Source organism: Drosophila sulfurigaster, chromosome 3, assembly GCF_023558435.1.
Source record: "Drosophila sulfurigaster albostrigata strain 15112-1811.04 chromosome 3, ASM2355843v2, whole genome shotgun sequence".
Classification (NCBI taxonomy): Eukaryota; Metazoa; Arthropoda; class Insecta; order Diptera; family Drosophilidae; genus Drosophila; species Drosophila sulfurigaster.
The window spans coordinates 4,621,994-4,635,002 of NC_084883.1; the positions used below are offsets into that span (position 1 = coordinate 4,621,994).

Sequence of the window (13,009 nt, forward strand, 5' to 3'; positions counted from 1 at the left end):
ACGCATGCTTAGCGTAGCATTTTGTATTTCAAATGACAAATATTTTTGCATCTTTATACTATTGAAAAATGGCATGTAAGGAATAGTATTGATTGAATTTGAAAATGCGTTAAACAGCACAGATACATATTGTTTGAGCTGTCTGTATTTTATCAATATAGAATTGAGAATGCTGTCATGTGGATTGGTGGAAAAGCAAGGCATATGTACTATATGTTGTACGTGGATTGTGATGGAAATATAGGAAAGACATGTTCAAATAGTTGAGAGGATGGCAAGGATAACAAATGAGATAAGAATAAAATTTAAAAAAGTGAAAAGAAAAAAAAGTAAAACAAAAAGTTGTTGAACGATGCCAACAACACGCGGTGTTCCCAAGCGGTCCCCCATCTAAGTACTAACCGCGCCCGACGCTGCTTAATTTCGGTGATCGGACGAGAACCGATGTATTCAGCGTGGTATGGTCGTTGGCGAAAGACGCATGCTTAGCGTAGCATTTTGTATTTCAAATGACAAGTATTTTTGCATCTTTATACTATTGAAAAATGGCATGTAAGGAATAGTATTGATTGAATTTGGGAAATGCGTTAAACATATTGTTAGAGCTTTCTGTTTTTATCAATATTGGATTGAGAATGCTGTCATGTGGATTGGTGGAAAAGCAAGGCATATGTACTATATGTTGTACGTGGATTGTGATGGAAATATAGGAAAGACATGTTCAAATAGTTGAGAGGATGGCAAGGATAACAAATGAGATAAGAATAAAATTTAAAAAAGTGAAAAGAAAAAAAAGTAAAACAAAAAGTTGTTGAACGATGCCCAACAACACGCGGTGGTGTTCCCAAGCGGTCCCCCATCTAAGTACTAACCGCGCCCGACGCTGCTTAATTTCGGTGATCGGACGAGAACCGATGTATTCAGCGTGGTATGGTCGTTGGCGAAAGACGCATGCTTAGCGTAGCATTTTGTATTTCAAATGACAAGTATTTTTGCATCTTTATACTATTGAAAAATGGCATGTAAGGAATAGTATTGATTGAATTTGAAAAATGCGTTAAACAGCACAGATACATATTGTTTGAGCTGTCTGTATTTTATCAATATAGAATTGAGAATGCTGTCATGTGGATTGGTGGAAAAGCAAGGCATATGTACTATATGTTGTACGTGGATTGTGATGGAAATATAGGAAGGACATGTTCAAATAGTTGAGAGGATCGCAAGGATAACAAATGAGATAAGAATAAAATTTAAAAAAGTGAAAAGAAAAAAAAGTAAAACAAAAGTTGTTGAACGATGCCAACAACACGCGGTGTTCCCAAGCGGTCCCCCATCTAAGTACTAACCGCGCCCGACGCTGCTTAATTTCGGTGATCGGACGAGAACCGATGTATTCAGCGTGGTATGGTCGTTGGCGAAAGACGCATGCTTAGCGTAGCATTTTATATTTCAAATGACAAGTATTTTTGCATCTTTATACTATTGAAAAATGGCATGTAAGGAATAGTATTAATTGAATTTGGGAAATGCGTTAAACATATTGTTAGAGCTTTCTGTTTTTTATCAATATTGGATTGAGAATGCTGTCATGTGGATTGGTGGAAAAGCAAGGCATATGTACTATATGTTGTACGTGGATTGTGATGGAAATATAGGAAAGACATGTTCAAATAGTTGAGAGGATGGCAAGGATAACAAATGAGATAAGAATAAAATTTAAAAAAGTGAAAAGAAAAAAAAGTAAAACAAAAGTTGTTGAACGATGCCAACAACACGCGGTGTTCCCAAGCGGTCCCCCATCTAAGTACTAACCGCGCCCGACGCTGCTTAATTTCGGTGATCGGACGAGAACCGATGTATTCAGCGTGGTATGGTCGTTGGCGAAAGACGCATGCTTAGCGTAGCATTTTATATTTCAAATGACAAGTATTTTTGCATCTTTATACTATTGAAAAATGGCATGTAAGGAATAGTATTAATTGAATTTGGGAAATGCGTTAAACATATTGTTAGAGCTTTCTGTTTTTATCAATATTGGATTGAGAATGCTGTCATGTGGATTGGTGGAAAAGCAAGGCATATGTACTATATGTTGTACGTGGATTGTGATGGAAATATAGGAAAGACATGTTCAAATAGTTGAGAGGATGGCAAGGATAACAAATGAGATAAGAATAAAATTTAAAAAAGTGAAAAGAAAAAAAAGTAAAACAAAAAGTTGTTGAACGATGCCAACAACACGCGGTGTTCCCAAGCGGTCCCCCATCTAAGTACTAACCGCGCCCGACGCTGCTTAATTTCGGTGATCGGACGAGAACCGATGTATTCAGCGTGGTATGGTCGTTGGCGAAAGACGCATGCTTAGCGTAGCATTTTGTATTTCAAATGACAAATATTTTTGCATCTTTATACTATTGAAAAATGGCATGTAAGGAATAGTATTGATTGAATTTGAAAAATGCGTTAAACAGCACAGATACATATTGTTTGAGCTGTCTGTATTTTATCAATATAGAATTGAGAATGCTGTCATGTGGATTGGTGGAAAAGCAAGGCATATGTACTATATGTTGTACGTGGATTGTGATGGAAATATAGGAAAGACATGTTCAAATAGTTGAGAGGATGGCAAGGATAACAAATGAGATAAGAATAAAATTTAAAAAAGTGAAAAGAAAAAAAAGTAAAACAAAAAGTTGTTGAACGATGCCAACAACACGCGGTGTTCCCAAGCGGTCCCCCATCTAAGTACTAACCGCGCCCGACGCTGCTTAATTTCGGTGATCGGACGAGAACCGATGTATTCAGCGTGGTATGGTCGTTGGCGAAAGACGCATGCTTAGCGTAGCATTTTGTATTTCAAATGACAAGTATTTTTGCATCTTTATACTATTGAAAAATGGCATGTAAGGAATAGTATTGATTGAATTTGGGAAATGCGTTAAACATATTGTTAGAGCTTTCTGTTTTTATCAATATTGGATTGAGAATGCTGTCATGTGGATTGGTGGAAAAGCAAGGCATATGTACTATATGTTGTACGTGGATTGTGATGGAAATATAGGAAAGACATGTTCAAATAGTTGAGAGGATGGCAAGGATAACAAATGAGATAAGAATAAAATTTAAAAAAGTGAAAAGAAAAAAAAGTAAAACAAAAAGTTGTTGAACGATGCCAACAACACGCGGTGTTCCCAAGCGGTCCCCCATCTAAGTACTAACCGCGCCCGACGCTGCTTAATTTCGGTGATCGGACGAGAACCGATGTATTCAGCGTGGTATGGTCGTTGGCGAAAGACGCATGCTTAGCGTAGCATTTTGTATTTCAAATGACAAGTATTTTTGCATCTTTATACTATTGAAAAATGGCATGTAAGGAATAGTATTGATTGAATTTGGGAAATGCGTTAAACATATTGTTAGAGCTTTCTGTTTTTATCAATATTGGATTGAGAATGCTGTCATGTGGATTGGTGGAAAAGCAAGGCATATGTACTATATGTTGTACGTGGATTGTGATGGAAATATAGGAAAGACATGTTCAAATAGTTGAGAGGATGGCAAGGATAACAAATGAGATAAGAATAAAATTTAAAAAAGTGAAAAGAAAAAAAAGTAAAACAAAAAGTTGTTGAACGATGCCAACAACACGCGGTGTTCCCAAGCGGTCCCCCATCTAAGTACTAACCGCGCCCGACGCTGCTTAATTTCGGTGATCGGACGAGAACCGATGTATTCAGCGTGGTATGGTCGTTGGCGAAAGACGCATGCTTAGCGTAGCATTTTGTATTTCAAATGACAAGTATTTTTGCATCTTTATACTATTGAAAAATGGCATGTAAGGAATAGTATTGATTGAATTTGAAAAATGCGTTAAACAGCACAGATACATATTGTTTGAGCTGTCTGTATTTTATCAATATAGAATTGAGAATGCTGTCATGTGGATTGGTGGAAAAGCAAGGCATATGTACTATATGTTGTACGTGGATTGTGATGGAAATATAGGAAGGACATGTTCAAATAGTTGAGAGGATCGCAAGGATAACAAATGAGATAAGAATAAAATTTAAAAAAGTGAAAAGAAAAAAGTAAAACAAAAGTTGTTGAACGATGCCAACAACACGCGGTGTTCCCAAGCGGTCCCCCATCTAAGTACTAACCGCGCCCGACGCTGCTTAATTTCGGTGATCGGACGAGAACCGATGTATTCAGCGTGGTATGGTCGTTGGCGAAAGACGCATGCTTAGCGTAGCATTTTGTATTTCAAATGACAAGTATTTTTGCATCTTTATACTATTGAAAAATGGCATGTAAGGAATAGTATTAATTGAATTTGGGAAATGCGTTAAACATATTGTTAGAGCTTTCTGTTTTTTATCAATATTGGATTGAGAATGCTGTCATGTGGATTGGTGGAAAAGCAAGGCATATGTACTATATGTTGTACGTGGATTGTGATGGAAATATAGGAAAGACATGTTCAAATAGTTGAGAGGATGGCAAGGATAACAAATGAGATAAGAATAAAATTTAAAAAAGTGAAAAGAAAAAAAAGTAAAACAAAAAGTTGTTGAACGATGCCAACAACACGCGGTGTTCCCAAGCGGTCCCCCATCTAAGTACTAACCGCGCCCGACGCTGCTTAATTTCGGTGATCGGACGAGAACCGATGTATTCAGCGTGGTATGGTCGTTGGCGAAAGACGCATGCTTAGCGTAGCATTTTGTATTTCAAATGACAAGTATTTTTGCATCTTTATACTATTGAAAAATGGCATGTAAGGAATAGTATTGATTGAATTTGAAAATGCGTTAAACAGCACAGATACATATTGTTTGAGCTGTCTGTATTTTATCAATATAGAATTGAGAATGCTGTCATGTGGATTGGTGGAAAAGCAAGGCATATGTACTATATGTTGTACGTGGATTGTGATGGAAATATAGGAAAGACATGTTCAAATAGTTGAGAGGATGGCAAGGAGAACAAATGAGATAAGAATAAAATTTAAAAAAGTGAAAAGAAAAAAAAGTAAAACAAAAAGTTGTTGAACGATGCCAACAACACGCGGTGTTCCCAAGCGGTCCCCCATCTAAGTACTAACCGCGCCCGACGCTGCTTAATTTCGGTGATCGGACGAGAACCGATGTATTCAGCGTGGTATGGTCGTTGGCGAAAGACGCATGCTTAGCGTAGCATTTTGTATTTCAAATGACAAGTATTTTTGCATCTTTATACTATTGAAAAATGGCATGTAAGGAATAGTATTGATTGAATTTGGGAAATGCGTTAAACATATTGTTAGAGCTTTCTGTTTTTTATCAATATTGGATTGAGAATGCTGTCATGTGGATTGGTGGAAAAGCAAGGCATATGTACTATATGTTGTACGTGGATTGTGATGGAAATATAGGAAAGACATGTTCAAATAGTTGAGAGGATGGCAAGGATAACAAATGAGATAAGAATAAAATTTAAAAAAGTGAAAAGAAAAAAAAGTAAAACAAAAAGTTGTTGAACGATGCCAACAACACGCGGTGTTCCCAAGCGGTCCCCCATCTAAGTACTAACCGCGCCCGACGCTGCTTAATTTCGGTGATCGGACGAGAACCGATGTATTCAGCGTGGTATGGTCGTTGGCGAAAGACGCATGCTTAGCGTAGCATTTTGTATTTCAAATGACAAGTATTTTTGCATCTTTATACTATTGAAAAATGGCATGTAAGGAATAGTATTGATTGAATTTGAAAATGCGTTAAACAGCACAGATACATATTGTTTGAGCTGTCTGTATTTTATCAATATAGAATTGAGAATGCTGTCATGTGGATTGGTGGAAAAGCAAGGCATATGTACTATATGTTGTACGTGGATTGTGATGGAAATATAGGAAGGACATGTTCAAATAGTTGAGAGGATCGCAAGGAGAACAAATGAGATAAGAATAAAATTTAAAAAAGTGAAAAGAAAAAAGTAAAACAAAAAGTTGTTGAACGATGCCAACAACACGCGGTGTTCCCAAGCGGTCCCCCATCTAAGTACTAACCGCGCCCGACGCTGCTTAATTTCGGTGATCGGACGAGAACCGATGTATTCAGCGTGGTATGGTCGTTGGCGAAAGACGCATGCTTAGCGTAGCATTTTGTATTTCAAATGACAAGTATTTTTGCATCTTTATACTATTGAAAAATGGCATGTAAGGAATAGTATTGATTGAATTTGGGAAATGCGTTAAACATATTGTTAGAGCTTTCTGTTTTTATCAATATTGGATTGAGAATGCTGTCATGTGGATTGGTGGAAAAGCAAGGCATATGTACTATATGTTGTACGTGGATTGTGATGGAAATATAGGAAAGACATGTTCAAATAGTTGAGAGGATGGCAAGGATAACAAATGAGATAAGAATAAAATTTAAAAAAGTGAAAAGAAAAAAAAGTAAAACAAAAAGTTGTTGAACGATGCCAACAACACGCGGTGTTCCCAAGCGGTCCCCCATCTAAGTACTAACCGCGCCCGACGCTGCTTAATTTCGGTGATCGGACGAGAACCGATGTATTCAGCGTGGTATGGTCGTTGGCGAAAGACGCATGCTTAGCGTAGCATTTTGTATTTCAAATGACAAGTATTTTTGCATCTTTATACTATTGAAAAATGGCATGTAAGGAATAGTATTGATTGAATTTGAAAAATGCGTTAAACAGCACAGATACATATTGTTTGAGCTGTCTGTATTTTATCAATATAGAATTGAGAATGCTGTCATGTGGATTGGTGGAAAAGCAAGGCATATGTACTATATGTTGTACGTGGATTGTGATGGAAATATAGGAAGGACATGTTCAAATAGTTGAGAGGATCGCAAGGATAACAAATGAGATAAGAATAAAATTTAAAAAAGTGAAAAGAAAAAAAAGTAAAACAAAAAGTTGTTGAACGATGCCAACAACACGCGGTGTTCCCAAGCGGTCCCCCATCTAAGTACTAACCGCGCCCGACGCTGCTTAATTTCGGTGATCGGACGAGAACCGATGTATTCAGCGTGGTATGGTCGTTGGCGAAAGACGCATGCTTAGCGTAGCATTTTGTATTTCAAATGACAAGTATTTTTGCATCTTTATACCATTGAAAAATGGCATGTATGGGCAGCATTTTACCCATAAATATTGTCAAGGAAAAAGAATTAAATTTAAAGAAACTTATTTTTGTATTTTTAGGGAACATTGTGAGGATTCATAGTGCTACACCCAGAACACGTAAGCAACTTGACGAAGCGTAAGCGTGACTGAATGGTGGATCAGACACAAAGGCAGTTGGATGGATGCAGGGGTTGGGTCAATGTCTTGGCTGTTGATTTACCTCACGACTTGAAGTGACTAATTGGCAAGTTGTGTGGATACAATAAAAGTATACTGAATGCTCAGAAGTATTATAAATATTTACTATATAGAGATAATCATGAAGTTACATTTCATTTGGCCTGTGACTTGATGGTGGCAAGGTTATCACGTCTCACTTACAACAGTTGTGAGTCAGTCTGAAGAGCACTCCCTCGCTTTCTCTCTCGCTCTCTATCTCTTTTCCTCTGTCTGCGCTATTTGTTTTTGTTTAAGTCGCTAACCCAACGAATCGCTGACCTACGCCCGGCGTCTGCGATTTCCCGGTGTTAAATCTAAGTTAATTGGATTAACACTTTTTTGTGACTGAAGTCGAGTCAAGTCCATAATTATGACATATCTCGTTGTTGTGGTCATTTTGTAATTGAAGCAAATGCTTTTCATAATCAAAATTGCCTTTACTGACCGTATCTGTTGTTGTGCCTTCTCTCTCGATGCTGTCCCATGAGATGTGTTTACGGTCAGACAGACGGGCACTTGCTTTGATTAAAGACGTTGATAGCATGTTCCGTGTGTTCGTAAAACAAATACTGAGAACTATAACTACATATATATGTGTATATTGGTCTGGCACATGCGTTATTAGGGATGCCCTATAAAATCATCCATTTCTTGGTTATTTTCCGAGCTGATAATGTTTATGTCTTCTTCGGACTTTAAGTGGACAACTGGGGAATTTTATAGAAATATTGTTTTCCTATTGCTCAAGATAGTTTGCAAGGCGTTACATATGTACAAATCTTATTTTATTTTCTTGTTTTTCTATGAGGAGTCATGCCTCATTCCTCAACAATTTCCAGCAATGGGTATGCAATGAAATTATAATGGAATGTGCTAGAAAGCAAAATTACTTGCGCTTTTTCAACGTTCTCTCTCTCTCTCTTTCTTTTATGGTGTTGTTTTTGTTGTTGCTGCTGTTGTTGCTGTTGCGCTGCTATAGTGAATATATACTTTTAATTTTTAATAATTAACGTATACATCTCATTGCTGTATAAGATAGATCCAAGCGCACCGTGTACATATTCTTCATTGTATGTATAAATATAAACGTATATAATACGATGCGATAAGCAATGTTTCATAAGAATATTAGCGTGAAGCTCTACAAAAATGCTAAATATGTAGTTGCCTTTGTATTAAACTCTCGTTTCAAGGTCTACAGAAATATATAAATGGGGGGTTTCAAATAAAATAAAATAAAATAAAATACATTTTAAATATATATAAAAGAAGGTATAAGATATTATACCTTACATTATAATATCTATAAGATATTATCACCTAGATTTTGATAATTTCTTTAAAGTATCTTATTGAAGAAAAACCAATTGGATATTTTGGATTCATCTTTTTCCCTAACAATAGCATAATTAAAATAAAAAGTGGTATTTAGAAGTAAGAAAGCTGCAGACGATAAACAAAGGAAATAAACATAAAAAAGACAGTATTATTGTTAAAATATACAAAATAAATATAATAAAATATATACCAAATGCTATAGTTGCTATTTTGATATACCTTTACCTTTAAACAGGCCACAGAGTAGAAAATATACCAGATTATCAAGAAAAACAACTAGAACTAGACTGCTGCAGATATTTGTTACCATATAACATAATTTTCTTAAAACCTTGTTCATCTTATTGCGAAGAATATGTCACAAACAAACTATATATAATGAATTAAGAGCACTTAAGATGTGAAATTTTCCATTTTATGCTCCAGTCGAGTCGCAATTTGGTCTTTGTTCTTAAATCCAGAATTCTTTATTCACTGTCAACTAATAGTTCGGTGCGAGAATTATCAAAGAATTAAAAATAATACAGAAGTTCAAGGCTTTATTTTGCGTACGTTTAATGCATGTTTATAAATATTCTCATTCACATTTAGATTTAATATTATTTGATTACTTTCACTTTGCACCTATTTATTCTCTTTCAGAGTATTTGAAATTATTTTGCCTTGGCTTTTACGAGTATTTCATGTTGTCACACACATTTCCAGATGAGCGCTGATAGCTTGCAAAGTTTTTGTTTGTTTTATATACATACTATATACATTTATTTTTGGGGGTTATGCAATGGTTCAGCTTTAATAATACTTGCAGCTCATCTCACATACACTCAAGGAAAATCTAGCAATTCATTTAAATTGTTTAGTTTTGTTTTTGAGTTTTGATTAAAATGTTTTCTGAATAAAGCCACAAATTTCACAGTTTTCTGAGTGCACTTAATACAAGGTTGTATTCTAGTTGTTAAAGTCAATCGATGTGGCTGAGTTCAAAGTTCCCGCTGCTCCTCCAGGTCACTCGAGTGCTGTCGGGCCATATGATTGTTGAGATTGCCCACACTTTGATAGGACTTTTCACAGTATGTGCAGGCATAGGGCTTCTCCCCCGTGTGGACCAAATGATGCGAACTGAGATGACCCCGCGTGTAAAACGCCTTCTCGCATTTGTCGCACTTAAAGGGTCGTTTGGACATATCCGGGTCATGGCTGCGCATATGAGTGCGCAGATCCGACTTCGTTGGCCACGTCTTAGCGCATATGTTGCACTCAAAGATGCGCGGCTTCGTCTCTCCCGTATGCATCCGGGCGTGTGAGTTCAACTGAGTGCGGAGCACAAACCGGCGATCGCATTGCTCACAGGCAAAGGGACGTTCGGTGGAGTGCAGCGATGTGACATGATAGCGCAGACTGTGACGCGAGGCAAAGCTCTTGGAGCACACTTCGCACGGATAGCGGAGTCCGTTGCCCAGACCATGCACCGAGATCATGTGCAACTTCAGCTGAAAGGTGCGTGTGAACTTCTTCTCGCACTCCGTGCAGGGTCGCAGCGATTTTGGGGTGCGGGAACGTGAGGTTTCTACTCGCGTACGCTTAAGTTTGGAAGCTTGTGGTGGCTCCAATGTCTCCAGTGTTGCGGGCAAATGCAGAGGTGTGTTCAATGTGCCTCTATCGTTGCAATGCAACGAGGAAGTTGGCAATGATGGCTCATAGCTGGGCTCAAAGGCATCGAACAGATCCAGATTACCTGCGTTAAGCTAACGATATTAGTACAAAACATAAACCCGAATCCAGTTCAATCAATCACTTACCAAAATCCACCGGCTCCACATAAGTTAAGATTGGCAACGTTTCGGTCTCGCCCACCTCGCGCTTCAGTAACTCGACCGCATCGTCCAGCGCCTGTTCGTGACGGTCACGGAGAATTCGTTCGGATTCCTCGCAGCTTTGCCGGAACTCAAGAGCATCGCGTAGACGTTGCAGACACGGATCGCATATGACATCGTTGGATTGAATTTTCAGGTTGGGTGCCAGCGACAGCAGATCGACATTGAGTTGATCATTCTCGCTGAAGTTGTGACTGAGCGGCGGCTGCTCCTCCAAGCAGCAGCGGCAGACTATGAATACGGGTTGAGGAAGCAGCGGGAACATTTTAATAATACTTGAGAGGAGCGTCCACTCAGCTGAACCGATGCTGGGCGCCCGAGATGTGAACGTATAATGACAGCCGCTTCTATCAGAGTTACACTGCTTCACTGCTGCTTCTACTGCTGCTGCTGCGACGACGACAACGACGACGACGACGACGACGGCAACAGAGATTTGAATGCCGGCTCAGGGCATAGAGATAGCCCTTGACATAAGCCCGGGTATAGGCAATGGGCCTGGGGTGATGATAACGAGAGCCCGAGAATGTCTGTCAACGTTTGCTAATTTATAGCCGAATACTTACTAATTGATTTCCATTGCAATATATCTGCATTCTCCCCCTTTTATCGCCACGATCTCTTATCACAGCACCCCCAAGTGCAACGCAACTCAACGATTATCTACATCTATAAGTTTGGCACGTTTTCGTCGCTTTAGGTGGTCGGGGGTTTGAGGTCGCCACCTAAGACCTCAGCTCAAATATACTTTTAGTACTTTTAGATTGTGGCCGTCCTTATCTCTCTTATTCTCTCTAGCTATTGTTGATCTTTGGACTAGACGGAATTCCCAGCCGAATCTTGTGGGTGACACAATGTAATTGTTGTATTCAAAATTAACTTTTCGCTGTGAAAAGTCGCCTTAGGGACCAATAAACTACTCCTATTTTACTCTGAAGATACTCAGTTTTTTGAGCTCTATCAGATGCAATTTATTTCGAAGCGATTGCTGCGTAAATTAATGCGCATATAACCAAAATCAAAATACACAGCACTAGGAAATCCCTTGTACTCTGTTATCTTTCGGTGCTGAACTACTAATATTAATAGTTTTGTTTAGTTGAGTGAATACTCTATAATATGAAGTACACTTGTTAATATTCAATGCTGTACAGACAAAAAGAACTTTCTAGAACCAATAATTAAGATCTTAAGTTTGGGAACTTCTGAATTTACAAACTTAAATAATTAATTAAATAATTTCATATTGAAAACTTATGAAAGATGATTTCAATCTTAATTCAACATTGAAAAAATTTTATTTTAAGATTTTCCTTCAAGAAATTATTCTTGAATTTAATATATTTCCAGATTATTTAACACATCTTCAGTCAGTTGATTGCATCTTAATAAGGTATTAAATATTCGACAAGGTTTCAAATATTTGATGAACAATCAAAGTATGCAATACATTTTTAATAAAATATTTACAATTTTCTGAACTGAAAGTGAGACAAAATGACTAATACAACCACATATTTATTAAATTCTTATATTAGCTTCGTTTTATGGCACTTGATGAGCAGTAAGTTAGAAACATATTTATATAAATCTATATAAAACTTACCTTTAATTTATAATTCCACTATTCAGACGTATTTTGCGAAACGCTCAATGAATGCATCAATTGTACTTTGTATAATGGAGACTGTCAAATGGTTAAGACTGGTTGGAGTGTCTTTAAAATGTCTCGTTACGATCAATTTTCGGTTGTTAAGATACCCGAATTTCCTGGCCAATCCGAAGTAGAGTATGTATATGATGAAAATCTGGCCAACTGCGTCTCCGATGGCTATACAATTACTGGTACGTAATCATACATTTCATAATTCCGAATCTCTTTCAGTTCATTGACTTTGTCACAGATAGATTAGAGACATTTGTTTGCTTTTGGTCCCCTTTGTTGGGTTGTCAGGCTGTGGCGAGTAAAGATGTTGTCAACAAGAGACTTATGCATCGTACCGCCTGCAAGATTTGTGCCAGATATTGTAATTGCAGTGTACGCAGTGGAGCCTCGGATGGAATTGATACAATTTGGATTCTAAGATCGACTTGGGTGTGGTTATTATATTATTGCAAGGGGAATCAAGTATTTATTTATTAAAAGACGACTATGAGCTGTGGAGAGTAAGAAAACTACAGTCGAGATAGTCACTACTCAATTTCAATAAAAACAAAACAATACGAACGCGCTACATTCCTTGAAAATACAATATGTCGATATACTACTACTTTCAAAACATACCAACGAGAATAAAATATTTGAGACTGTAAATCAAAGAAATTAAAACCCGATAGCTAAGTTTTTTTTTCAATAAGATTTTATCGGATCGTAGCCAAATGCTCAGGAATCATAAAATTTATAATTATTATTTTTGGTATCAAAAAGCGAT

General features: G+C 37.4%; 2 protein-coding genes, 14 non-coding genes and 1 pseudogene across 17 annotated transcripts; 1 reads left to right on the forward strand and 16 right to left on the reverse strand.

Moving 5' to 3' along the window:
• Window positions 1-353: 353 nt before the first annotated feature.
• LOC133846588 (5S ribosomal RNA) lies at window positions 354-472 on the reverse strand. Its single transcript, XR_009894933.1, has one exon. It is a non-coding gene; the product is annotated as a 5S ribosomal RNA (ribosomal RNA).
• Window positions 473-820: 348 nt separating this feature from the next.
• Window positions 821-942, reverse strand: LOC133846613 (5S ribosomal RNA; annotated as a pseudogene).
• Window positions 943-1,300: 358 nt separating this feature from the next.
• LOC133846589 (5S ribosomal RNA) lies at window positions 1,301-1,419 on the reverse strand. The gene has a single exon (XR_009894934.1). It is a non-coding gene; the product is annotated as a 5S ribosomal RNA (ribosomal RNA).
• A 347-nt stretch (window positions 1,420-1,766) lies between these two features.
• Window positions 1,767-1,885, reverse strand: LOC133846590 (5S ribosomal RNA). The gene has a single exon (XR_009894935.1). It is a non-coding gene; the product is annotated as a 5S ribosomal RNA (ribosomal RNA).
• Window positions 1,886-2,232: 347 nt separating this feature from the next.
• Window positions 2,233-2,351, reverse strand: LOC133846592 (5S ribosomal RNA). The gene has a single exon (XR_009894936.1). It is a non-coding gene; the product is annotated as a 5S ribosomal RNA (ribosomal RNA).
• A 359-nt stretch (window positions 2,352-2,710) lies between these two features.
• Window positions 2,711-2,829, reverse strand: LOC133846593 (5S ribosomal RNA). Its single transcript, XR_009894937.1, has one exon. It is a non-coding gene; the product is annotated as a 5S ribosomal RNA (ribosomal RNA).
• Window positions 2,830-3,176: 347 nt separating this feature from the next.
• LOC133846594 (5S ribosomal RNA) lies at window positions 3,177-3,295 on the reverse strand. The gene has a single exon (XR_009894938.1). It is a non-coding gene; the product is annotated as a 5S ribosomal RNA (ribosomal RNA).
• A 347-nt stretch (window positions 3,296-3,642) lies between these two features.
• LOC133846595 (5S ribosomal RNA) lies at window positions 3,643-3,761 on the reverse strand. Its single transcript, XR_009894939.1, has one exon. It is a non-coding gene; the product is annotated as a 5S ribosomal RNA (ribosomal RNA).
• Window positions 3,762-4,117: 356 nt separating this feature from the next.
• LOC133846596 (5S ribosomal RNA) lies at window positions 4,118-4,236 on the reverse strand. Its single transcript, XR_009894940.1, has one exon. It is a non-coding gene; the product is annotated as a 5S ribosomal RNA (ribosomal RNA).
• Window positions 4,237-4,584: 348 nt separating this feature from the next.
• Window positions 4,585-4,703, reverse strand: LOC133846597 (5S ribosomal RNA). The gene has a single exon (XR_009894941.1). It is a non-coding gene; the product is annotated as a 5S ribosomal RNA (ribosomal RNA).
• A 358-nt stretch (window positions 4,704-5,061) lies between these two features.
• LOC133846599 (5S ribosomal RNA) lies at window positions 5,062-5,180 on the reverse strand. Its single transcript, XR_009894943.1, has one exon. It is a non-coding gene; the product is annotated as a 5S ribosomal RNA (ribosomal RNA).
• A 348-nt stretch (window positions 5,181-5,528) lies between these two features.
• On the reverse strand, window positions 5,529-5,647 carry LOC133846600 (5S ribosomal RNA). The gene has a single exon (XR_009894944.1). It is a non-coding gene; the product is annotated as a 5S ribosomal RNA (ribosomal RNA).
• A 356-nt stretch (window positions 5,648-6,003) lies between these two features.
• Window positions 6,004-6,122, reverse strand: LOC133846601 (5S ribosomal RNA). The gene has a single exon (XR_009894945.1). It is a non-coding gene; the product is annotated as a 5S ribosomal RNA (ribosomal RNA).
• A 347-nt stretch (window positions 6,123-6,469) lies between these two features.
• Window positions 6,470-6,588, reverse strand: LOC133846602 (5S ribosomal RNA). The gene has a single exon (XR_009894946.1). It is a non-coding gene; the product is annotated as a 5S ribosomal RNA (ribosomal RNA).
• Window positions 6,589-6,947: 359 nt separating this feature from the next.
• LOC133846603 (5S ribosomal RNA) lies at window positions 6,948-7,066 on the reverse strand. Its single transcript, XR_009894947.1, has one exon. It is a non-coding gene; the product is annotated as a 5S ribosomal RNA (ribosomal RNA).
• A 2,149-nt stretch (window positions 7,067-9,215) lies between these two features.
• LOC133843677 (gastrula zinc finger protein XlCGF52.1) lies at window positions 9,216-10,931 on the reverse strand. Its single transcript, XM_062277325.1, has 2 exons — window positions 10,503-10,931; window positions 9,216-10,438 (listed from the first exon to the last, which is right to left on the reverse strand). Exons 1-2 carry the CDS (start codon window positions 10,840-10,842, stop codon window positions 9,684-9,686), a joined length of 1,095 nt encoding a protein of 364 aa, XP_062133309.1. The 5' UTR covers window positions 10,843-10,931; the 3' UTR covers window positions 9,216-9,683.
• A 1,048-nt stretch (window positions 10,932-11,979) lies between these two features.
• LOC133842438 (uncharacterized) lies at window positions 11,980-12,905 on the forward strand. 2 transcript variants are annotated; one of them, XM_062275519.1, is made up of 3 exons: window positions 11,980-12,141; window positions 12,210-12,422; window positions 12,482-12,905. In XM_062275519.1, the coding sequence occupies exons 1-3, from the start codon at window positions 12,075-12,077 to the stop codon at window positions 12,718-12,720; spliced, it is 519 nt and encodes a 172-aa protein (XP_062131503.1). In that variant the 5' UTR covers window positions 11,980-12,074; the 3' UTR covers window positions 12,721-12,905. The 2 variants fall into 2 exon arrangements, with proteins under 2 accessions (XP_062131503.1, XP_062131505.1); XM_062275521.1 differs by having other exon boundaries at window positions 12,486-12,905.
• The last annotated feature ends 104 nt before the right edge of the window (window positions 12,906-13,009 follow it).